Below are 24,615 nucleotides of genomic sequence, written 5' to 3' on the forward strand. Positions count from 1 at the left end.
TAGAGTACAACAAAATTAGTCACTTTTATTTTAAAGAAACAGTACAAACAAGTGTGCAAAATTAAGTTTCATGATTAAATACACATAAGGTAACATGCATACTTGACATCAAATCCACAGTTAGCCGATTACAGGAGTGTGAAGGAACTGGCAGAACTGAGAACCTGCTGCTGAGCACAATTTAAATGTTTGCAACCTGAAATCAAAACCGCAAAACTGAGCTTCTTAGAAGATATGTAAAAAAATTAAACATATACCTCAAGTGGCACAGAAACATGGAACCTGTTGCCTGTGTCAGTACCAGGATGTGCCTGCCACCCCAATGTTAGTGTGTGTTCCTGGGGATGTTGGGAGATGAGACAGGGTAGACACCACAGGCCAAGGCAATTCCCTTCACACAACTGGTAGCTACAGGCACATGACACTGCACTGAGAAGGCCCCTAAGTTAAGTAATGCTTTCTTCTGGGAGTAATTTTTAAAGTCTATGTGTTACTTTGTTCCCTAAAGGTAATGGGAAGTTCTGTTTTAACCCAAACTAAACCAGGAGACCCTGTCTCCCTTGCAGCCTGAGGACTGTGCCTCAAGTGGATGCCACAAGCATTCTGCTCTCTGGCAGGTCTGGGATGTGACTCACTCTAATGACCCAACAACGTCAGAACACTCCATAGTGTGTGCTCTGAACAGTGCTCCTCATGTGTGGTAGGAGGTACTCTACCGGATAAGCTGCTAGTATTACCCTATTGGAATTATCTAGGATGTGAGCCCTGACACACTCATTCCTACAAGCTTCCACTGACTCATGCTTGGACAGTCAGTCCCCAAGGACTGCAGGGAGCCTGCTGGCATGAAGGTATGGTGGTGCCACTAATGCTAACATCACAGTTGAACTAAAGGGTAGTGGCCAGCAAGGGCACAAGATGCCCAGAGCCACAGAGTATCTGCAGAACCGTGAGGATGATTCCTTTTGATATGGGAATGAGAAGCCTTGCTCAGGAAGGCAGACAACCATGTATGGCTTCGAGACCAAGGTCCTCGAGGGAATCCTTGAGCCCCTCACCCACAGGCCTGGGGCACTGGCACCAGCCCCAGGAATCCACAGGGCATTGGGTGGTGGCATCAGCTGCACTCACAGGCAGAGTCACAGCTTGTCATCAGTCATCTCCAGGAACTGTGCACACACGTCCCGGACACACTCGCCCTTGGGACTGAACAGGAACTTGTAGTAGCTGCCATCTGCACAAATAGCTGGGAGAGGAGACCACATCAATACATGATTGTTACCTCCCACAATCAAAATCAAATAAGCCTCAAGAATCCTGAGTACAGCTAGACAAGAGTTAAAGCCTGCCAGGTACATGCCCATCCAATGAGGGTTGGCTACAGGAAAGTAGTCTGACGGCATCTTCAGATCTGCCCTCAAAGCATTCCTGGGGACCTGGAAAGGTACTAATAGCACCCTGAAAGCTGAAGGCTTTGAGTAGGACCCACCCCAGCCACAGGAGGAGGGAAGGGAACTTTGAGAGTTGGTCCAGCCCAGACCACATGCTGAGGCCTCCCACACAGACCACTTACCAATGACTGCGTTGGGCTCTGTCCCAAAGGCACAGATGCACGGAGAGCCTGATGGAACCTGAAACTTGGAGAAGCTCCACTTGGAGCTGAAGTATTTTGGAAGGAAACTGGCTGATGCCAAACTGTAGGGACAAAAAGAAAAGAGAGGCTTTATATTCACTAAGATAATGACACAGTTACTGGCTTAATTCCAGAGTGCTGCTGAAAATTCTAAAATTCTTTTACAGTTTAGGACTGTTTTTATTTTTAATTAATTTTATTTTATGTGTATGGGTGCTTTGCCTGCACATATGTCTGTGCACCACATGGATGCCTGGTGCCCAGAGGCCAGAAGAGGCATCAGATCCCCAGGGCCTGGAGTTACAGACAGCTGTAAACTGCCATGTGGGTGCTGAGAGTTGAACCAGGGCACCCTGGAGGAGCAGCCAGTGCTCCTGAGGAACCACCTCTCCAGCCCTGGACTGAGTGATCTCGTTTCTTAAATAAAAGTTCATGGTTTTGTATTAAGACAGCACAGCTCTCAGCACAGGAAGGGCACAGGGCTCTCATGCCACCAGATTAATGCGCTAAGAGCATGGCAACACTCAGGAGCCAACCTGCCCAGAAGCACGTGTCAAAGAACTTGACAATAATGGGGCCTTGGGAGTGGGATAGTTAGTGCAGAATCAATCTACATTCAGTTTGAAATCCCACAAACAGCAAATTAATGAGATATGAAAGAGCTCAACCTAAATTGAGATTAGATTTGTCCTTGTAGGAAACACAGGGGATCCTCTAATTTTGGGCTGTTCCCTACCACAACACTTCTAAAACTCACCTAGACTGTTTATTCCTTTTTGGATCTTCAGCTGCAAAAATGTGCACAGTGCCATGATCACTGGACACACAGATGAGAGAAGCGTCCTGATTGAAGTTGATGCTGCAGAGAAATCAGACAGGGCTTGGGTCTGTGCAGATACAGAGGACCCTCGACACACACAATGCACCAGCCCACACCCCAGCTCTCAGCACTGCTGTATCAAAAGCAGTGACTTTGAGCATCCCCCATGGAACTAGGATCCAAGCCAAAAGTCCAGGGAACAATCTGTCCACTAGTGCCCAGTAGGTACAACTGCTGATGCCTGTGTGCCAGTGAAGGGTGTGGGGTTTCCTAAGATGACCTCCATGCCAGTTTCAGGAGGTTCAGGTGAGAAAGGCATACATTGCCCCGAGGAGGTGACTACCAAGTGTGCTGCAGCACGAAATGGCCACACGCATTCTGTACTGACAGCAGACATGCAAGAGAGTGTGCTGCACCCAAGAGCCAGGGTACACAGGCTAATCTCCCAAATTTGGCTCAATACCCAAAGGCCAGGGGTGGCCAGGGTGATGCCAGGCTCTTGCTGTAGCCATGGTATGAAATCCTGCCTGGCTGGGCTTTAGCACTACATACATTGTGGGACCTTACAGATGAAGTATTCACTCTCAAAACCAACTGGCAATATTAATTACAGATAAATCAGCAAGGCCTCTACCATAAAATGGGAAGTAAGTACCACAGGGAAGTAAGCTGGAATAGAGGGGAGATGGAAAGAATCTGGCAAACATATCCATGCTGCAACAGGAGAGGAGAGGGAAGGCCCACAATGTTCCATCTTTGTGGACATTTCCCATAGTAAAAAGTAAAATCAGTAATACGAAGAGCTGAAACCCACTAACCTAACAGCTCAGCCATACCCTCCCACCTGTGCTATCACCCTGGTTTTACTACTCCCAACATGAAGTCCTTACCAATAGATATTAGCTGCTTGAGATCCTCTTCGTAGCTCCTGGATTAAATGCCCTGATGAAGTATCAAATATTCTTATAAGGGTCCCCTTTGAAAAACAGTGAAGTGTTTCATTATCAACAATTTATAACTCATTAGTCTGAAACGATTTATATTAACACCCATTGGACCCAAAACCCCTTTCTTGACTCACCCACATCACCTAAAATTCAGCATGTCTCTTGTCTGCTAACTCAGGCACAGCATGGGAGGAGTCAGAAGACCATTTCCCTGCCTGCTGCAGTTCCTCACTCAAAGACCTGTTACTTGCTAGAGCAGTGTCACTCTCGACAGGCATCAAGAAGAGGATCAGATATTCCTCCTCTCAGGAAACGAGGCAGCAGAGAATAAAAGGAGAACATCGACACCAACTGCATTAACCTCCCTGAGGAAGAATGTGCTCAAAAGACTCCAAACGTTTCCTTAAAAGTAAAACATGAATGGTCACAGTTTTTGTGGACAATGACCTGGCAAACCTCTGTACTATAATAAACCCATCTCCCAGCCCACTCCTGGAGATGCAGCAGATCCCTGTGCAGAACAAGGAGGAAGACTCCCCTGCTCTCAGCTGACTGAACTGCCAGATAGTGTCCTAAACAAACCTGAAATGCACTTGATCCATCTAACTAACCAAACACTGCTCAGTCCTAACAATGGCAAGGCTGGGCTGGGCGGTGGTGGCGCACGCCTTTAATCCCAGCACTCGGGAGGCAGAGCCAGGCGATCTCTGTGAGTTCGAGGGCAGACTGGTCTACAGAGAGAGATCCAGGACAGGCACCAAAACTACACAGAGAAGCCCTGTCTTGGAAAAAACAAAAACAAAGGCAAGACTGTAAGAACCAATTCTGACAAGATGACATTGAAGCAAATTCTGGGGAAGAAAACATTAATTATTGAGGAATCCAGTGTCATAACAGTATTCATTAAAATTAACTTGTTAAAATAAACAAAGCTGGGCGGCGGTGACGCACGCCTTTAATCCCAGCACTCGGGAGGCAGAGGCAGGCGATCTCTGTGAGTTCCAGGGCAGACTGGTCTACAAAGTGAGTTCCAGGAAAAGCGAAAAGCTACACAGAGAAACCCTGTCTCGAAAAAAGAAAAAAATAAATAAACAAACAAAACCAAGTGTGTTTTTAATAGCAATACTTGGAAGGCAGAGGCAGGTAGATTTCTATGAGTTTGAGGCCAGCCTGGTTTATAGAGGGAGCCCTTACCTCAAAACAAAAACCTCAAACAACAACAACCCCCTCCCCCCAGAATCCAGAGCAACAACAAAACTCTTGTAGTTATTAGTTTATCTTGTTTTTTGTTTGTTTGTTTTTATAGTCTCATTGCAAAGGATGGCCCCAGTTGGCCCTGAGGCCATGCTCCTGTTTCAACTTCCAAACACCAGTATTACAGATGTAAGCCATTATGCCTGGCTATAGTTAATAGTTTTATAAGTATTACATTAAATGAGTGACAAAATAGAATATAAAAAGATTTGTAATTGGCAAAATGAAACAGCCTAACATTGGGTAAAATTGCTTTTACATAAGAGCATATTTTATAACAAATAGTTGAATATCTCATGCATTTACTGAATACTTGAGTTTTTGTTTTGTTTTGTTTTTTGAGACAAGGTTTAACAGTTCTGGCTGTCCCTGAACTCACTTTGTAGACCAGGCCTGCCTCAAACTCACAGAAATCCACCTGCTTGTCACTCAAGTGCACCACCACTATTGGGCTGTACTTACTGAATATTTGTATCCATAAAAAGGTTGGAGCAGGGAACGATGGCATAGTAGACATCAAGTTCACTGCTTGCCAGCATTATACTTAGTAAGACTCTTTCTCAAAATCAAAATAAAACAAAACACTCCCTCAAACTACTGAGTTCTAGGTAAGTTTAGGCTACATAGTGAGGTCCAGAAAAGTGTGGAATACACAGTCACACCTTGTCTTAACAAAAGAAACATTGGCAGTACGGTTTAGTGTGGAATATCTGTTGTTTTTCCTGGTAGGTAGCTGTGGCTTGCTACTGTCTGTCACCCGCCATTACAAGAAAGATACCCTATCACTTAAATTAGGAGGCACAGCAGGCAGATCTTTGTGAGTTCGAAGCCAGCCTGGTGTACAGAGTGAGTTCTAGGATAACCAGGGCTGCTGTGGGATGGTCTGTATGTCAAGTGTGTTGCTGATTGGTCAGGAAATATAGGTGGGACAAGGAGGAGAATAAAGCTGGGAAGTGGAAGGCTGAGGCAGAGAGACACTGCCAGCCGCCACGATGACAAACAGCTTGTGAAGATGCCGGTAAGCCATGAGCCATGTGGCAAGGTATAAATTTATAAAAATGGATTAATTTAAGCTGTAAGAACAGTTAGCAAGAAGCTTGCCACGGCCATACAGTTTGTAACCAATATAAGTCTCTGTGTTTACTTGGTTGGGTCTGAGTGGCTGTGGGACTGGCAGGTGAGAGAGATTTGCCCTGACCGTGGGCCAGGCAGGAAAACTTTAGCTACAAATGGCTCCCAACGTGGTGGCAAGCGTTTCCACCTAAAAACTGAGAAAAAAGATTCTAAAACGGAGCTAAAAACAGTTCCTAATTGTCTCTCTCAAATGAGCGGCAGCTGCTGGTTTGAGCTACTTGTGAGTTCCTGGCATGTGTGCTCGACCTGTAGTATGGCGGGAATGAGGCCTCTGCAAGTGGCACATTAAATTGCGTGGTGGATTTAGCCTTTGCTAGTACAAAACAAAAAAAAAAGAGGTTTCTGGGCTACACGCTGCTTGGATAAAAGCATAGACCCACGATAGCTCCCAGAGCTGGCGGTAAACTACCACCGCCACGTTGGGAAGCTGAGGTGGGCGGAGCCAGCAGCCACAGCTGCTGCAGTTTAAAGCAATAGATTCACAATAAGACAGATTCAGATGTAATAGTTTACAATGTGTGTAAAATATACGTAGGCTTAAAAGAGACAAAAAAGGTGATATATACAGTTATAGAAACAAATACATAGTTTTAAAAAATAAAGTCTTTGAAGAGACAGTAAAATTAATATAAAAAATAAGCCACGTGAAGATGAATATTACACAGAGAATCTGGATTGTGTTGTCTTTGGGATTTTTAACTGCAGAAAAACATTTGATTGTAAAAGCTGTTGAGTTATGCCAATATGTATATTTTAAAGGTACCTTGACTTCAAAATTTGGATGTAAGGATGTGTTGCTTTGGAAAGGAGACTCTGCTTTTGTTCCAACAGAAAGCCAGAGGCTGTGGATTTATTCCAGATTAAGATTCATCAGGTTTGACCAGCCAAGACCCCCTGAAAGTTCTCTGATGACACCATGGCCCAGATGATCCAACATCCAGAATGGTTTGAAGGCAACTGGCTCAGACGATACAGCCTCACAGACTACTCCATGATCCTAAAATTTTCTTTGTGTCCCCATAAGATACAGCGACCCCCTCCAGCAGGAAGTAGTAAGAGAAGCTACGCCCAAATTCCCAAATCATATGTAATTTTACTTTGTTAAGGTTAAAGCCTTCCTGTTTGAAAAAAAGAAAGAAAGAAAGAAAGAAAGAAAGAAAGAAAGAAAGAAAGAAAGAAAGAAAGAAAGAAAGAAAGAAAAAGGGAAGTGCTGTAGGATGGTCTGTATGTCAAGTGTGTTGCTGATTGGTCAATAAATAAATCACTGATTGGCCAGTGGCTAGGCAGGAAATAGGCAGGACAAGGAGGAGAATAAAGCTGGGAAGTGGAAAGCTGAGGCAGAGAGACACTGCCAGCCGCCACGATGACAAACAGCTTGTGAAGATGCCGGTAAGCCACGAGCCATGTGGCAAGGTATAGATTTATAAAAATGGATTAATTTAAGCTGTAAGAACAGTTAGCAAGAAGCCTGCCACGGCCATACAGTTTGTAACCAATATAAGTCTCTGTGTTTACTTGGTTGGGTCTGAGTGGCTGTGGGACTGGCAGGTGAGAGAGATTTGCCCTGACCGTGGGCCAGGCAGGAAAACCCTGTTTCAAAAAACAAACAACAAAAAAACAAGCCTGTCTTAAAAAATCAAATTAAAACAAACAAGCAAGCAAACAAATAAATAATTAAACCAAAATTTTGCAGGGTGTAAGGTGCACACCTTTAATTCCAGCACTTGGGAAGCAGAGGCAGGAGGATTTCTGTGAGTTCGAGGCCAGTCTGGTCTATAGAATGAGTTCCAGGTCACTCAGGGTTGTTACATAGAGAAATCCTGGCTCAAAAAGAAAGAAAGAGGGGGGGGGGGGAATACCAAAATCAAAGTCAAGTTTGTAATGAATATGTAGTTTTATTATCACTATAAAGCTGGTAAGAAAATCTAAGTCAAATCATCCTAAGTTGGCTCTGGGGTTCAGAAGTGGTAAGACGCTTGCCTAGTGTGCATAAGGCCTGAGTTTTATCTAACCCACACTGGTGAAAACAAAAGGGAAAAGAACACGTATGTCCTACATTTCTAATGGGATTCTGATGTGTATTCATGTATGTGAGGGTGTCCACAACTGTATATACACAATTAGAGGCCAAAGATAAATGTTAGGTACCTGTCTCTATTGCCCTCAGCCTTATTTTTTGACACAGATTCTCTCACTGAACCTGGAACTAGGCTACAATGACTGGCAGCAAGCCCCAACACGGGGTTGGGGAGATGCCTCAGTCAGTGAAGTGCTCACTGTCCAAGCATCAGGACCATCCAAAACCCATTTTAAAGAGCCAGGAATGGCACACATCTGTAATCTCAACACCAGGGGTGTAGAGACAGAGGGATCACTAGTGTTCACTGGTTGGTCAGCATAGCTTACTTGGTAAGTTCCAGGCCAGTAATAGACCATCTCAAAAACAAGGTTCCTAAAGAACACCTAAAGTTGACCTCTAGTCTCCACACATGCATGTGCACACAATCACCTGCATATACACGAATAAGGTGCAGGAAGTTGAATATGGAGAATCTAAGGGTAAAAGGATTTGAAAAAAAGCCTTTGCCAGATGAGTCCATCCTACCTACACCAGCTTTAATTAATTAATTTTTTTTTCTTTTTTAAAAAAAAGACAGGCTCTTATACATACCAGACTGGCCAAGAATAGATTCTCTTACTTCTACCTCCTAAGTACTGAAATTACAGGTATGCATCATTATGTCTCACCTTTTTTGTTTTGAGACAGGGTCTCACTATGTAGTTCTCACTGGCTGGCCTGGAACTCACTATGTAGACCAGACTAGCCTCAAACTCACAGAGATTCACCAAGTGCTGAGATTAATGCATGTGTTACCACCATACCAGGCTTTTATTTTTTAAATGAGATGACATCTCACTGTGTAGCCCAGGCTAGCTTAGAACTTTTTATAATCTTACTGGTTCAGCCTTTCAAATGAGTGATGAGAAATAATGGTGTTTGTAAACTTGTATGCTTGGCATTTTTCTCTGTCTTCTTTAATATTTGTTTTGAGACACGGTCTCACTATGTAACCCTGACTGGCCTGAAGCTTGCTATACAGACCAGGCTAACCTTAAGCTGCTGCTTCATCTTTTTGTTGTTGTTGTTTGTTTTTTGAGACAGGGTCCCTCTGTGTAGCCCTGGCTGTCCTCTGCCTCCCAAGTGCTGGGATTAAAGGTATGCACCACCACCGCCTGGCAACCTTCAGCTTCTTAAAATCCATGTGCCTCTGCCTCCCAGAGGCAGGAGTACCACTAAGGCTAATGTAGTTCTGGGGAGCATATTCAGGGATTTGTATATGATTAGGCAAGCATTCTATCAAATGAGCTACATCCTCAGCTGAGAAAATCCTACTTTTAAAGTTACATAAAACTGTACTTGTCTAGTCAGCCTGTAATCCCAGCATTCAGGAGTCTGAGGCAGAAGAATCACAAATTCTGGGCCACTGTGGGCTATCTATAGTTTCTGAACTTCACTCTGAACAGCAATATTTGCAGATACCTAGGCTTCCTGGTGACCAGGACAGGAAGAAGCAGGACTTGCTTACTCTCTGCTATATGTCCACATACACACTGACCACTGCTATCTTTCACCAACAGCTCAGGCAACAACTAGGCAGGGTAGAGCATAGCTGTGACCTGTTCTCCCAGGAGGCTGAATTCACTAACTGATACACCACTGGCTTGTGGGCTCACTCTAATTAATGATATTGGGCTTATTGTCCTAAGTAGAAACCATATTAAAAAGATACTAATTTTCAGAGGCCTGTGCAATGGTCAGCAGATAAAGGTATTTGCAGCACAAACCTGGCAACCAGAGTTCAATGCCTGGGACCCACACAAATAAAGAAAGAGAACCAACTTCACAAAGCTACCCCCATCCCTCCATGCCACACATACTCAAATAATCTAAAAGTAGATACAAATTTTTGGTTTTCACTTAAGACAAAATAAAGGATAACATGGTTCTGGGGTTTTGAATAAGCAATGCTCTCCCATAGGCTCAAATATTTTAACACATAGCCACCAGTTATTGTTACTGTTTGAGGAGATTATAGAATCTCTAGGAGACCTTGCTGGAGGAGGCTTTGAAAATTCATCGCCTGCCAGGTGGTGGTGGCACACACCTTTAATCCCAGCACTCGAGAGGCAGAGGCAGGCAGATCTCTGTGAGTTCAAGGTCAGACTGGCGTACTAAGCAAGTTGAGTTCCAGGAAAGGCACAAAGCCTGTCCCGAAAAACCAAAAATCATTGCCTACCCTCATTTACAGTTTGTTCTCTCTGTGATCTCTCAGCTTCCTGGTCTAGCTGTCTGCTGCCATGCCTCTCCTGTTATTATGGATTCCCCCTCTGGAAGTATTAAGTCAAAATAAACTCTTCCATGGTTGCTTTTGGCCATGGTGTTTTATCACAGCAACAAATAACTAATACAATGGTCAATACACCAAATTTTTAGATATGGCAATTCAGTGAGGAGATATTCTTAGGCAGGTGTGAAAGATACCTGAAGTGTCATCAGACAACCAAGACGTAAGGTATCGCTCTGCAGCCCTAAGTGGCACTGAATTTAATAGCCTCTCTGTCTCAGCCTTCTGAGAGCTGGTATTACACACATGTGCCACCACACTCAGGTCAGCATTCTATCTTTATTGTATTTCAACAACAAATTAGGCTTGTAAAGAACAGGAAATAAAGCAATGTGTGAAGGCCTGGCCTAGATCCCTTCCCATAACTAGACCAGACTGGCATGGATGGCCTGCACTCACTTTTTCAGATGCAGTTGCAATTCTTGTTCCCTGCAGGTTGAGAGCAATACAGCTCAGGACACCCTCATGTGCAGGAATGTCCACGGGTGGCTTCTCTGTGCTGGCCAGGTCCACAAGCTGTACGTGCCCGGTGTGAGTGCCGGGGAAGGCGAGAAGGGAGTTGTTACTGTTGGGACACAGGACACAGAGGCCTATGCAGAGACAGAGAAAACTGGTTGGGAGATGACACTGGCCAAAGCCTGTTTCCTCACAACCCAAACCTACTTCCTGCCCTCAAGTCTGCAGTCACAAGTTAACTATTTGTGTATTTACCTCAGAATCATAATCACTGGAAAGAATATCAGGGCTGACAAAGCTGCTGCCCATGACACCTGCTTATAACAGGGAACATTTGCTGAACAATTTACTACTGAACACATTTATCAGGTGTCTGTCTTCCATAATGCCAGCTACTGAGAATACAATAAAAAAATTACAAAATTTAAGAACTACTCCATTAGCAATAACACAAAAACCCTCAAATACTTAGGAGTCAATCTAGAAACAGATGTACCACACTATGCAGAGACCCAGACACACTTTCCAAGGCCACGGATGGAAAAGCCAACTTTGCCTGTATAACTCATCCACAGCCTTCAAAAGACACAGCTAAAACCTCAGCACACAAGCTGACAGGGAGAGTTATGAGGTAGAAGAAAGGTCCTAAAAGACCAAAAAAATTGTGTAACGTAAGACTGGAAGATTCATGTTACATAATTTTAAGATTAACTTTAAAGTTCTAGCAATAATGGCAGAATGGTACGGGCATATGGATCATTGGAAAAGAATGGAGAGTCCAAAAGAGACTGATTCTTACTGATCAAAACAAAAGGAACCAAAGTAATGTAACAGAAACCAAAACCAAAACCAAAAAGCCTGTATCAAAAACAATGGTCCTCAGCAGGGTGTGGTGGAGCACAGCATCTGTAAAATCGCAGCACTCGGGAGGCTGAGGCAGGAGGAGTGTAAGTTGGAGGCCAGCCTAGGCTACGAGACCCTGTCTCAATAAACAAAAGTATTCAGAGAGTTAGACATGTACATCCTGGCTGGTTAGGTTCCAGAGTAGGTCAGCTACTCTGGAAGCCGAGTCAGGAGCACCTCAAGTTCAAGACTAGCCTGAGCAACCAAGCAAGACTTCATTCAAAAGAAAAAGGGAAAGAGGAAAGAGAGAGAAAAAAGGAAAGAGAAAAATGAAGGGAAATATGGGGGGTGAGTAATGTAACTTATAGCACAATGTAATTAAAAAAATTACAATTTTTGTGACAGTAGGAGGGTGACAATTGAATACACAAGTCAGTCATAAACAGTCTACTCCAAAGAAAAGACGAAAAGGCCAGAGCTCAGTGGCTCCCAGTGTGGTTAGCTGGTGGCTCAAAACTGCTGGGAAGGCAGGTAGCAGAGAAAGAATCCCCCAGACTGTGGTAAGGGTGTAGCTTCAGAATTCCCATCCAAGATGCTAAGGGAGCTCAGGCTGGCGGGAGGAAAAAGCTAACACTGCTTCAGAGTGTCTGAGTGTGCACAGGACAGACCCACCACAGTTCTACTACTCAGACAAGGACCCACTTGGGGTCAGGGCACCCAGGCCTCATCTTTATCCCCACATGGACCAACTTCCCATGGCTGCTCTTCCTCTCCAGCTCTCACCTTTAGGGTTATAGCAGGTTTCAAAGACGTGCAACTGATGGGGATTGTGTGTGAATGTAAACACCTTAATCATGGAATCCAAAACCACCACAATTCTGGAAAGAAAAATGCAATCAGAGTCCTCTCCTCAAAAGTAAAATAAGCATTTTGTGATTTCTGTTCCCATTTCGAAACTCAGAAACACAGAAGTACCTCATACAAAAAGGACTGGGCTTTTATTGTTTTTTTGTTTTGTTTTGTTTTGTTTTGTTTTGTGATCAGGGTCTCACTTTGTAGCTCAGGTAGCTTCAGCCTCAAATTTGCAGTAGTCCTCTTTTCTCTGATTCCTGAGTGCTGGGATTGTGAATGTATACCAACACACCTGCTTTGTTTTGTTTTTTTGAAATAGGGTCTCACATAGCCCAAACTGGCCTTGACCTTGTTATGTACTGGAAGGTGACCTTGAACTCATTATCCTCTTGCCTTCATTTCCCAAATGTTGGATTATAGGTGTATACCATTACTCCTGTTAGAAACAGGTCCCAGTGTGGCCAAGAAGACAAAAGCATAAGGGTTGAGCACAGCTGAGTGGGCCCATCACCTTTCAGAGGTCAGTCTCAGAGAAACTTGTAAGCTTAGAGAAACATCATGACCAGACATCTCAACTAGAGCATTAGCGCAGTGAGACGTATCACAGAATTACACTCTCATACTCTTAAAACATTTCTATAATTAAGGAAATTGTGCCAAGAGTAGTCACACATGCCTGAGAAAGTCCTTCCCGTCACTTAGGAAGCTAAGGCAGAATAGTAAGACTTTAGGGCCAGTTTGGGCTACCTAGTAAAACCCTGACTCAACAAACTAAAACAAGAACAGAATAAAACACCACCTAAAAAGTTTTCAAGTAGAAGATTATTAGTTTGGGTCCAGTATTTGCATTATTAAGGCCTCTAAGCACTGCCGTAACCAACCTAAGAATGATGCAGGAACAGCTCCTATATACACTCAACTTTCTGAACAGTTTTTTGCTCTACAGAGAAATCTTTTTTTTTTCATTGTTTTTTTTTTTTGAGACAGGGTTTCTCTGTGTAGTTTTGGTGCCTGTCCTGGATCTTACTCTGTAGACCAGGCTGGACTCCAACTCACAGAGATCCACCTGGCTCTGCCTTCCTAGTGCTGGGATTAAAGGCGTGCACCACCACTGCCTGGCTATACAGGGAAATCTTAAGAATATGATGATACATAAATCACATCCAATTAAAACCCATGTAATGAAGCTCTTCTTTCTCTTGGTCAACAAGCCAACAGGAAGAGCTTTGTAAGGCAGTGCTGGGTAGGGCCTGCTACTCTCAGCAGGTAAGAATCAATGGCAAGATCAGCTTCCAAATTCTCCTCTACTGTCAACATGGGAACACCTAGTAAAATGTAGCAATTGACAAGGCTTCACATGCAGACCTGGAGACATCCCCATGCCTACCCAGAACATCCCTCTGAAGAATCTAGAAGCCAATCAAATTTCTAGCCTTCCTCAGGGCAGAAAAACAAAAACCAAAAAAACTCTTCTGCTATGGGTCACAAGCTATAGTTACTGACATTTTAATACATTGTTCCATAGAATATCATTGCATCTGGTCTTAAAGAAATCAAACTTCACTTAGAAGAGTAATATCAAACCCACCTATCTCTCCGCAACTTGACAGCCTTGACCTCTGTGGAGAACTCTATCTCGATGACTGTCTTCTTCTTCAGGTCATCCCAGATCATCACTGAAACACCAGAAGAGTGCATGTGGTGTCACAGGTAGCTCACAGTGCCAAACTGTAGATAGCACCTGAACCATGAGGCCAAACATGCCCAGAAGACATACCTGGCAATGGTGGGGTACAGCCAGGCTTATAAGGCTAGGTGGAGCTTACCCCCAGAACCCTCTCTACTCACTTGCACCCCATCCCTATGCAATAGACACAAGCACAACCAAGATCTTAGGAAACCAATCTGTCTTACACACTCAAGCACAGTGTCACCTCTTTGAGCTAAAAAGCAAGTCTGACTATCGTTACTAAGTGTTTAAATGCTGAGAGAAGCCTGTTTCAAAAATGAAAACTGGGGCTGAAGAGATGGCTTGTTGGTTAAGTGTGCTTTCTGCTCTTCCAGTGGACTTGAGTTCAGTACTGAGCACCCATGTCTGGCAGCTCACAATCACAACTCCAGTTCCAGGGAATCCATTGTCATCTTCTGGCCTCCTCTGGCACCCACAAACATGTGGTGTACACTCAAACGCACATGATAGATGTTTTAAAATGGGCTGGGAATATAGCTTATTGTTGAATATTGTCCAGTATGCCTTTCGAGGCCTTAGGTCCAGTTCCTACCACCATACAGAAAAGGGGAGAGTAGAGGACCAAGTGGGAGAAGGAATGGCAGGTGGCAAAGAGAAGGCTCAGTAGGTAAAGGTTTTTGCACAAGTCTGGTAACCTGCGTTCAATACCTAGAATCCACATGGTGGGAAGAGAACCAATTTCTGAAACTTCTCTCTTCCCCACCCCATGCATAAATAAATAATAATTTTAAAAATCTTTAAAAGTAATTATAGGCCATGTGATGGTGGCACATGCCTTTAATCCCAGCACTTGGGAGGCAGAGGCAGGCGGATCTCTGTGAGTTTGAGGCCAGCCTGGTCTACAGAGTAAGTTACAGGAAAGGCACAAAGCTCCACAGAGAAACCCTGTCTCGAAAAAAAAAAGGAAGGTAGCTGGGAATATAGAACTTAGGTTCATTTCATAGTAGCACAAAGAAAAGAGGAGGACAAGATTCTAAAACAAAGGCAAAACTGCAGGGTTAACCTGACCCGAGTGCTGACTCTTATTTCCCAAGTTCACAGAGCTCTACTGAGAATGGTAAGCCTGGGACCCAGAGTCACCTCTGCCTTTGTACATGGTCCCATTTCTTTTCTTTTTGGGTACTTGATAATAGAACCAAGGACTCAAGACACCCCTGAGGTACCCTCCTACCCTCATAATCCTTTCCTTTTTTTCCTGCATCATACCTGAGTTATTCCAATTCTCTACCAGACACTAGCTACCCTCCCAATACACCCTCAACTGACACTTAGTCTCCACTGTCCCCAAGGTATGTCCTGCTCCCTTTTCAAGCAACCTTCCATCTTCCCTTCTTTCTAGGTCTTTTTCTCAAGCTTTCTTCCCTCAGATGAGATCAGTTATGTTCACTTCCTCCTTCTAACAAAGGCTAGATTAAGCTCAACTAAGGATGTGATGTCTACAGTGAAAAGCTCTCCACCCCTCATTTTATGAGGGCCATACCTCTTATCTGTAATTTCCTTCAACATATATAACAACATGTTCACACCAATACTGTAACCATGCACCTACAGCCAGGCTGGCTCCTTGTTCTATGTGCACAATGAGTTAATGTTTCTGAGTCCACGGCTTTCAGCAGGGGAAAAACCTTCCCTAGACTCTGCTTTACCCTGAATTATGACTTACACCATATCAACCTACAGGTGAAGTACTCCCCACCCATCAACAGTTGACATCCAGCCTTCCCATCCATCTACTTTCTGGAAACTTCTTTCCTAGTGGTTTTCAACACCTCAGAGGACTACTAGAGAGTCTCTCATTTGGTTACAGACATAGGATGTTTTACAAAGTTCAGGATACCACTATATACATGACAAAGTTTTTAAAGATAGGACTACTGTACCTTTGTTGGGAGGATATTTTGGCTTTTTTCCACCACCAACTAAAGCTAAATAGTTACAGCGAAATAACATTTCCACGTGGCCAACTCCTCCTTCTAAAAATTCTGAAATGATAATTTAAAAAGGATAATTTAGTAAGTTAAAATATTTAACAAATGGAAAAAGTGAAAACCTACAACACTCAGCATTCCACTATTTAATTTAATTATTTACTGATTTTTGAGCCAAGGTCTCACTATGGTAGCCATGGCTTTTAAACCTCACTTAAAACTTAGAGATCTGCCTGCCTCTGCCTTCTGAGTGCTAAGATTAAACACATCTGACCTAGCTAGCATTTCATCCTTACACTATTTTAAGTGTATGACTGCTTTGCCTGTATCTGTGTACCATGTGTGTGCCTAATGCCCGAAGAGGCTAGAAGAGGGCATAGAAACCCTGGAACTGGTATCATAGACAGTTGTGAGCTGACATGTGGTGCTGAGAATCAATATTAGGTCCTCTGGAAGAGCAGCAAGTATTGTTTTTTTGTTATTGTTGTTGTTTTTTCAAGACAGGGTTTCTCTGTGTAGCTTTGGAGCCTGTCCTGGAACTCACTCTGTAGCCCAGGCTGGCCTTGAACTCACAGAGATCTGCCAGCCTCTGACTCCTGAGTGCTGGGATTAAAGGCGTGCACCACTATACCCAGCTCCCAAGCAACAAGACCTACAGATGAAGAAGCAAGCAGTTGTGGTATACACCTGTAACCCCAGTACTCAGGAGGCTGAGGCAGGAGGATTAAGAACACAAGATGGCTCATTTGGTAAAGAGTTTGCCATGCAAAGCCTGACAATCTGAGTTTGAGCTCCAGAACCTACATAAATGCCGGAGAGAACAGAACCACAAAACTCTCCTGACTTCAACATGTGTACCAAGCATGCAGGCATGCAAAAAAGGAGCACAAAGCTAGCTTGTACTATATACAGACTGTCTAAAAGTAAATAAATAAACAAATAAATTCAAGTATACTAAAAGCGCTAAAACAAAGCTAAGCCAATTAGTGACTTCATGTGTGGGGTGTTTGTTTACATGAGAATTATTCCAGTCATCTGCTGTACTAAGTGTGTAATACTCAGGGCGTTCCCAGGGCTAGATAAAGCTCAGGGGAGCACCTGCTTTGTATGCACAAGGCCCTGGGTGGAAAGGAAGGGAGGAAGGGAGGGAAGAAGGGAGACAGGATCGGTTGGTCACAAACGATACATATGATACAACATACCATATAACAGTGACATTATTGTTGAATCACAGTGATCTTATCTTTAGTTTTGTTGTCTGTATAGCTAGTTTTATGTTAACTTGACACAATAGAGTAATCTGAGAGGAGGGAACCTCAATTGAGAAAATGCCTCCCTAAGATTTAGCTTTAAGCTGGCCTGTAGAGCGTTTTCTTAATTAGTGAGGGATTGATGAGAAAGATCCAGCCCATTGTGGGGGGCGGGCATCCTTGGGTTGATGGTCCTGAGTTCTCTAAGAAAGCAGGCTGAGCAAACCACGGGGATTAAACCAGTAAGCAGCAATCCTCCATGGCCTCTGTTTCAGTTCCTGCCTTCAGGTTCCTGGCCTGTTGAGTTTCTGCCTTGGTTTCTCTCACTGAATGGTGACTTGGGATATGTAAGCCGAATAAACCCTTTTTCCTCTCCACATTGCTCTTGTTATGGTGTTTCATCATAAGAATAGAAGACAGGAAAAATAAATAAATAAATAAAGCCAGGCGGTGGTGGCGCATGCCTTTAATCCCAGCACTTGGAAGGCAGAGCCAGGTAGATCTCTATGTGTTCGAGGCCAGCCTGGTCTACAGAGCGAGCTCCAGGACAGGCACCAAAACTACACAGAGAAACCCTGTCTCGAAGGGAAAAACAAAAAACAAAACAAACAAACAAAAAAAAAAACACACACACACACACAAAAGAAGAAGAATAGAAGACAGTGTCTGGTTTTTGGTTTGCTTGCTTGTTTTTAATTTGAGACAGGATCAGGCTTGCCTCCAACTCAGGTCTACCTGCTTCTGCCTCCAGAGTGCTGAGATTGAAAGCTTGCACCACCATAACCAGCTTGGTGCTTTATTAGACAGGGCCCCACTTTATAGCTGGAACTCAAAATTCTTCTACCTCAGCCTCCAGAGCACTGGAATTACAGATATGTGTGACTTCAGCTGGACGATAACTTCCTTTTACAGAGCTAAGATAGTTCTGGAATCAGAAAATTTAAAATCCAACTTTGGGGAGAAATGGACATTATTGTTCATTTTCAATGTTTTATCTGAAACTTGTTCACTTATTGCTAGTGCTTTACTATCCCAGCAGGTAAGGACCAGGAACTGTCAAATGTTTAAGAAAAAATATATAAGCTGGGCGGTGGTGGCGCACGCCTTTAATCCCAGCACTCAGAAGGCAGAACCAGGTGGATCTCTGTGAGTTTGAGGCCAGCCTGGTCTACAGAGCGAGAACCAGGACAGGCACCAAAACTACACAGAGAAACCCTGTCTCGAAAAACCAAAAAAAAGGGAAGCGAAACTAAGCTGAAAAACCCTCTACTTATAAAAACTAATCATAAATATGAAAAGCACAATTATTTTATTTATCTGTACAATTTTTGGTTGCAGCTTTTGAATTTTTTTTTTTTTTTTTTTTTTTTTTTTTTGGTTTTCCGAGACAGGGTTTCTCTGTGTAGCTTTGCGCCTTTCCTGGGACTCACTTGGTAGCCCAGGCTGGCCTCGAACTCACAGAGATCTGCCTGACTCTGCCTCCCGAGTGCTGGGATTAAAGGCGTGCGCCACCACCGCCCGGCGCTTTTGAAAATTTTTATTTTATGAAAACACAGATTAAGGAGCTTAGCAGTTAAGAATACTGGCTGCTCTTCCCAAGGACCCAGCTTCAATTGCTAGCACTTCCTAATTGCTAAGATCAGAATGTCAGGGTTACAGATATGTACCATTATACCCAACTATTAAAATACTTTGAAAGTGCTGGACATTTGAAGAGTTTAAAAGTCCCATACACTGGAATTAAACCCATGATCTGATTTCTCTAGTTTTACATTCATCAAGAAAGTGTGAAAAGTACCCTGCGTTAAATATACTTTGTTCTTCCAAGCAGAGGTAGCGGGGGCTGAAGATGTGTAGAGGAAAAGAAGCATAATAATTCATTAAAGAATGCAGCTTGGGCTGGGCGGTAGTCCTGCACGCCTTTAATCCCAGCACTCAGGAGGCAGAGACAGACAGATCTCTGTGAGTTCGAGGCCAGCCTGGGCTACAGAGTGATTTCCAGGAAACGTGTAAAGCTACACAGAGAAACCATGTTTCAAAGAAAAAAAAAAAAAAAGAATGCAGCTTGGCCACACTTGTCCCTTAATACAGCCAGCACAAGGAACACCTGTAAAAACACATGTCTGCCCCAGTATACAAAGGGCCAAACTCTGCTTGTTTCTCAGTTAAGGCCCTTTCTCTAGACTGAGGTGAGGGCTAATAAGGGGGAAACCCAAGAAATGACCATCATTTCCTTACCTTGTTTCTCTTTTTCTTTGAGTGGATCGGTGTTATAGACTCGGAATCCATTTTCCATCCCACACGCAAAACATCCTAAAGCAAGAAACATGAAAGAGATATATTAATCCCCATGACTGTTGCTAGCAGAAGGGGTCCAGGGAAGCCTCTATTACATATTCAAATCATATATGCTGTGTACTAAGCCACAGCTACTTCAGAAGCATCATTTCCTGGGATGTACTTCGGGTCGCAATTTAACATGCAGTTTCCCCAAATAAAAGGTACTACTGCTAGGAACTGAAAAAGCACCCAGGTCTCAAGATGATATGGCGATTCCTATAATCATGGCAACATAAAACTACATTGATTAACTTTAAACATGATGCTCAACGATTATTCAAATCAAGCTTCAGCTAAGAGAAGGAAAACCAAACCCTCCAATTTTTTTTTTTCCCAATTTAATGTTGCAAGGCTTGGTTCCTTGAAGCAGCTGTACAATGTATAATGGGTTTAAAGGAACACAAAGGTCCTCTGAGGTGCCATCCTACCAGCTCTGGTTCACCTCTTCACCTTTAGAGACAGAGAAAGACACCTGCTGCCTGCCTCTGGTCTCCACATAAATGTGCTTATATGGGCACCCACACCCGCCCCCATACACACATACAAAGTATTTTGTAAACCTAGCAAGAGCAGCCAGTCAGTGATGGTGCATGCCTTTTATTCCCAACACTTGGGAGGCAGAGGCAGAAGGATCTCTGAGTTTGAGGCCAGCCTGGTCTACAGAGTTCCAGGACAGCCAGGGCTACACAGAGAAACCCTGTCTCAAAAAACAATCAATCAAAAAAACACAAAAAGCAAAAAAGCCCAATTAAACACAAACCCAAAACAATAATGACAAAAAAAGCAGCAAATAATACCAAAAGTAGGCTAGGTGGCGGTGGCCTTTAATCCCAGCACTCGGGAGGCAGAGCCAGGTGGATCTCTGTGAGTTCGAGGCCAGCCTGGTCTACAGAGCAAGATCCAGGACAGGCACCAAAACTACACAGAGAAACCCTGTGTGGGGGGAGGTGTAAATCTATAAACCAAACCAAATTATGACTGACTCAACTGCTTGATGTGAGTTCATACTGTAAGGCTTAACTCTAGCCAAAAACTTTGGTATTAAAGTCTATTTCTTTTTCAGACAGGGTCTCATATAGCCCAAGATAACCTTGGAACTTCCGATCCTCTTGCCTCCACTTCCCCAGTGCTGAGATAACAGTACTGTACCATAACTCCCAGTTAAGGGAAATATTAGTTTAGTACAAACCCATGACCTCATGAAAGCTAGGTATTCACTACATTAACTGAGCTACATTCCTGTGAAAGGTCTGAGTAAGAATGGCCCCCATAGCCAGGTGGTGGTGGCGTACACCTTTAATCCCAGCACTCGGGAGGCAGAGCCAGGCGGATCTCTGTGAGTTTGAGGCCAGCCTGGACTACCAAGTGAGCCCCAGGAAAGGTGCAAAGCTACACAGAGAAACCCTGTCTGGGGGGGGGGGGGGGAGGAATGGCCCCCATACCAGGCGCTGGTGGTACATGCCTTTGATCCCAGTACTTGGGAGGCAGAGGCAGGCAGATTTCTATAAGTTTGAGGCCAGCCTGGTCTACAGAGTGAGTTCCAAGACAGGTTCCAAAACTACACAGAGAAACCGTCTCGAAACAAAAACAAAACAAACAAAAAGAATGGCCCCCACTAGTTCATATATCTGAATGTTTGCTGCCTAGTTGGCGAAACTATTTGGGAAGGATATGGAGATATTGCCTTGGAAAAGTGTGTCACTGGGGCAGGCTTTGAGGGTCCAAAAGCTTATATCATTCCCAGTCTGTCTGCTTCTTGCTTGTGGATCAGATGTAAGCTCTCAGCTGCTGCTCCAGTGCCATGCCTGCCTACCCACTATCAAGTTCCCTGCCATGATGTCATGTACTCCAACCCTCTGAAACAGTAAGCTCCCAATAAACTCTTATATAAGTTGCTTTGGTCATGGTGTCTCATCAGGGCAACAGAAAAGTAACTAAGACAATTTGCCAGCTCAAAAGCTATTTTCTTCTTTTCTTTGGTTTTTGGAGACAGGGTTTCTCTGTGTAGCCCCAGCAGTCTTGGAACTCACTCTGTAGACCAAGCTAGCTTGAAACTCAAGAGATCTGCCTGCTTCTGCCTCCCATGTGCTGGGGTCAAAGGCATGCATCACCACACCTGGCTAAAAGCTAATTTCTTAAGGAACTGTATAATTATTAATTCTGTAAAAAGTTTGATTACCAAAATTTATTCAAAAAATTACAATCTTTTCCTGTTGTTAAAAATTCCAAATGTTCAGCCAGATGATGCTCACTGTACATTTCACCCCTAACATGTTAATGCTAACTGTGCTCCTTCACAGTCCCCACAAGGGGACTAACACTGCAAATCATCAGGTCAGTAATTCCATGCTGCTCAAGGCCACCACACTTGAGTCTAACTGCTCTCTTCCAAGAACTGCCAGTGCCTTCAAAGGTCAATATTAATTTTGCCCATCTCCAATTTAAAGGAAAGCTTTCTACACCTGTCACAGGATGTACACATTTTCTACGCCCTAGCTTGGTTTTACTTTAGAAATGTTATAGCTATCCTAGAGGTTTAGATTATATTGAATGCATCCTTCAATCCTCCTGAAATGCCTAGCACATGAACTCCAAGTAAATATATACAGATCAGATACACAATAGTACTATCTGCTTAAAATTATTTATTTTTTGTACCCCAAAACCTCAAAATAAATTATTTAAAATTATCTTGAGAGGGATGGTGTGAGTATGGTGTATGAAATAGGAGTATCAGCATAGTTTAAAGCCAGCCACTGTCTATATAGTGAGACTCCCTCTCAAAAAACGAAACAGCCAGGCGTGATGGTGAACATCTTTAAGGAGGTATAGGGAGGCGGATCTCTGTGAGTTCCAGGACAGCCAGGGTTACACAGAGAAACCATGTCTCGAAAAAACAAGAAAAAAAAAATATTGAAAGGGGAACTTGGCATCGGAGGCAGGGGATACAATCTCCACCAAGAGGGGTTCCCGCCCACATCTTGGAGCACAGCACGCAGTGGCAAGAACATCTTCCCCAAGATCCCAAACTCAAAGGGCAGTTCCCGGAAAGGCAAATCATCTAAGCCCTTTGATTCTACTAAACAGAAGAAAATACTACAAGGGAGGGCGAGGTGACTTGCTGGGATCCGCATCAAGGCGAGAACCTACACTTGGCGAAGGTGCCAGAGCACAAGAACCATGACAAACTGCCTCTCCGTGACGACACCCGATGGCAACGTAAGTACTTAAGACCCTTACGCCGGGCAGTAAGCCTGCGTGGTCTAGGCACCCAGGAAAAAGTGAGGCTGCTCGCAGACAGCGGCAGCGCGCCCGCGGGGGGGAACTCGCCACGCTATGGTTGCTCTGGCTGGAGAAGCGGGGAATGGGGGTGTCTCCATACAAGGTTGGGAGAGCTCCTGCCACAGAGTAAGTCTGAGGTCGCAGGGTGTAACGAAGGTCTCCCATTAGGGTACGGGGGACACTCGCGACAGGTCCGGGGCCCTGCAGTAAGTAGCGACAGCGTCGGGTCGGGGTCTCCCGGAAGGGCTGGGGTTTTGCCACAGAGCTGGGCCCGGAGTCTCACCATGGTCCTGGTTGAAGCCGGCATACAGCAGCCCGTTGCCGTGGGGGTTACACGGCAGGAGGTTCATGGCGCCGCTGCGGGGTCCGTCGCTCCTCAGCACCGCATACCGCTGAAAACCAGACGATCTATCCGGTCGCGCGGCGCTAGGGCCGCCGCGGCCGGAAGCGAGGGTCCTAGGGGCTTGCGTCGTGCGTGTGTCGTCAGTGCATGCGTCGTCAGTGCGCGCGGACCTGTCGGTGCGCGTGCGCATAACCAGCAAGCACGAGTGCCAATGACGACCAACCCAGGGAAGTTGGTGGCGGGGGATGCCAAGCTCGTCCATAAGGGGCGGGACTGGACAGATCAGAGGAGGAGCTGCGGAGGGAGGGAGATGCTTAAGCACTCACAGCAGGGCAGGACTGACAGGATCCAGGACTTGCTACCGAGCAGACCGCGTCCGACACTCCTGCGCACAACCCAGTTTCCCCGAAACCCTAGCCACGATTCCACGGAACACACGTTCCACCAGAAGCAGCCTCCTTGTAATAGCACCTGCGTTTTTCAGCAGACAACCCCCGCTCCATCCAAGAAACAGACAGACTATCCGCTGTGTCTTTCTGGGCTCTCCAGCAGTCTGACACGTCTTCCCACAGACACAAATTCCCAAGAGACATCTCCCTAACTCCAAGAGTCTCATAGGACACGATCCCATAGGGAAGTCGTCCCCACCGGCACTTAACCTCGGGGGACTGTTAGTTGGGGTGCCTTCGTCACAGAGGTTTGGACTCCAGTTAGACCAGAGTCAAACTGAATGGCTATGGAAGCTGGTGCTTCTGCTCTACTACTACTCATTCTCTGGTTCCCTTCTTTCTCACTGGCCCCTCCCTAATTTTACTATTCTTTCTCCCTAGTGAAGACATATAGCATCTTGGAAGCAGAGAGTCATCATGCGGGAGTCCTGTCCTTGAAAATCTGGCCTCCAGAACTTCAGAACAATGAGAATCATACTTCTATTATTTATAAACTACCCCGTCTTGGTAATTTTTGTGGCAGTTCTTCAAATGACCCAGGATATTCTCATCCTCCTCTCTGCCCCACCCAACAACCTGGGAAGGAAGTGAGTTGCACAGGGAGAGCTTGTGAGCCCCCCTTCCCACCTTGCAGCCTGATTTCAGTTACCTCACTACAAGCAGCTTGATTTTGCTTATGAAACTCACATTTAATTTGATAAAGCTTGTTTTTCCAGCAAAGTAAACCTGGAATCTCCAAATGTTTGCAAAAACAAACATCATGGCACCTACAATGCCCTTATTTTGTCTACATAATTTTTAAAGATTTTTTTTTTTATGTATGTATGTGTGTCTATGCCATATGGATGAGGGTAATCTCGGAGGCCAGAAGAGGAAGTTGGATCCCCTGGAGCTGGAGTTACAGGTGGTTATAAGCCACCAGATGCGG

At 44.5% G+C, this 24,615-nt stretch overlaps 1 protein-coding gene and 1 long non-coding RNA gene across 3 annotated transcripts; one reads left to right on the plus strand and one right to left on the minus strand.

Moving 5' to 3' along the window:
- Wdr45b (WD repeat domain 45B) lies at nt 1-23,379 on the minus strand. 2 transcript variants are annotated; one of them, XM_059272342.1, is made up of 11 exons: nt 23,179-23,379; nt 19,512-19,586; nt 15,976-16,077; nt 13,934-14,021; nt 12,277-12,371; nt 10,594-10,784; nt 3,344-3,429; nt 2,391-2,492; nt 1,574-1,695; nt 1,132-1,246; nt 1-196 (listed from the first exon to the last, which is right to left on the minus strand). In XM_059272342.1, exons 1-10 carry the CDS (start codon nt 23,243-23,245, stop codon nt 1,140-1,142), a joined length of 1,035 nt encoding a protein of 344 aa, XP_059128325.1. In that variant the 5' UTR covers nt 23,246-23,379; the 3' UTR covers nt 1-196; nt 1,132-1,139. The 2 variants fall into 2 exon arrangements, with proteins under 2 accessions (XP_059128325.1, XP_059128324.1); XM_059272341.1 differs by having other exon boundaries at nt 1-1,246; nt 23,179-23,378.
- On the plus strand, nt 22,868-24,198 carry LOC131918062 (uncharacterized). The gene is made up of 2 exons (XR_009380822.1): nt 22,868-23,021; nt 24,069-24,198. It is a non-coding gene; the product is annotated as an uncharacterized LOC131918062 (long non-coding RNA).
- The last annotated feature ends 417 nt before the right edge of the window (nt 24,199-24,615 follow it).

This window comes from Peromyscus eremicus, chromosome 8a (assembly GCF_949786415.1).
Source record: "Peromyscus eremicus chromosome 8a, PerEre_H2_v1, whole genome shotgun sequence".
In the NCBI taxonomy this organism is placed as follows: Eukaryota; Metazoa; Chordata; class Mammalia; order Rodentia; family Cricetidae; genus Peromyscus; species Peromyscus eremicus.

Bases quoted from the DNA above. Each gene is read 5' to 3' on its own strand.
- Wdr45b (XM_059272342.1), bottom strand. From the start codon at position 23,245: ATGAACCTCCTGCCGTGTAACCCCCACGGCAACGGGCTGCTGTATGCC. The intron at 12,372-13,933 runs GTGGGTTTGATA...TTTTCTTTCCAG, and splicing joins GTCAAGTTGCGGAGAGATAG to AATTGTGGTGGTTTTGGATT. The intron at 3,430-10,593 runs GTGAGTGCAGGC...TGTTTTTCAAAG, and splicing joins TTGCAACTGCATCTGAAAAA to GGGACCCTTATAAGAATATT.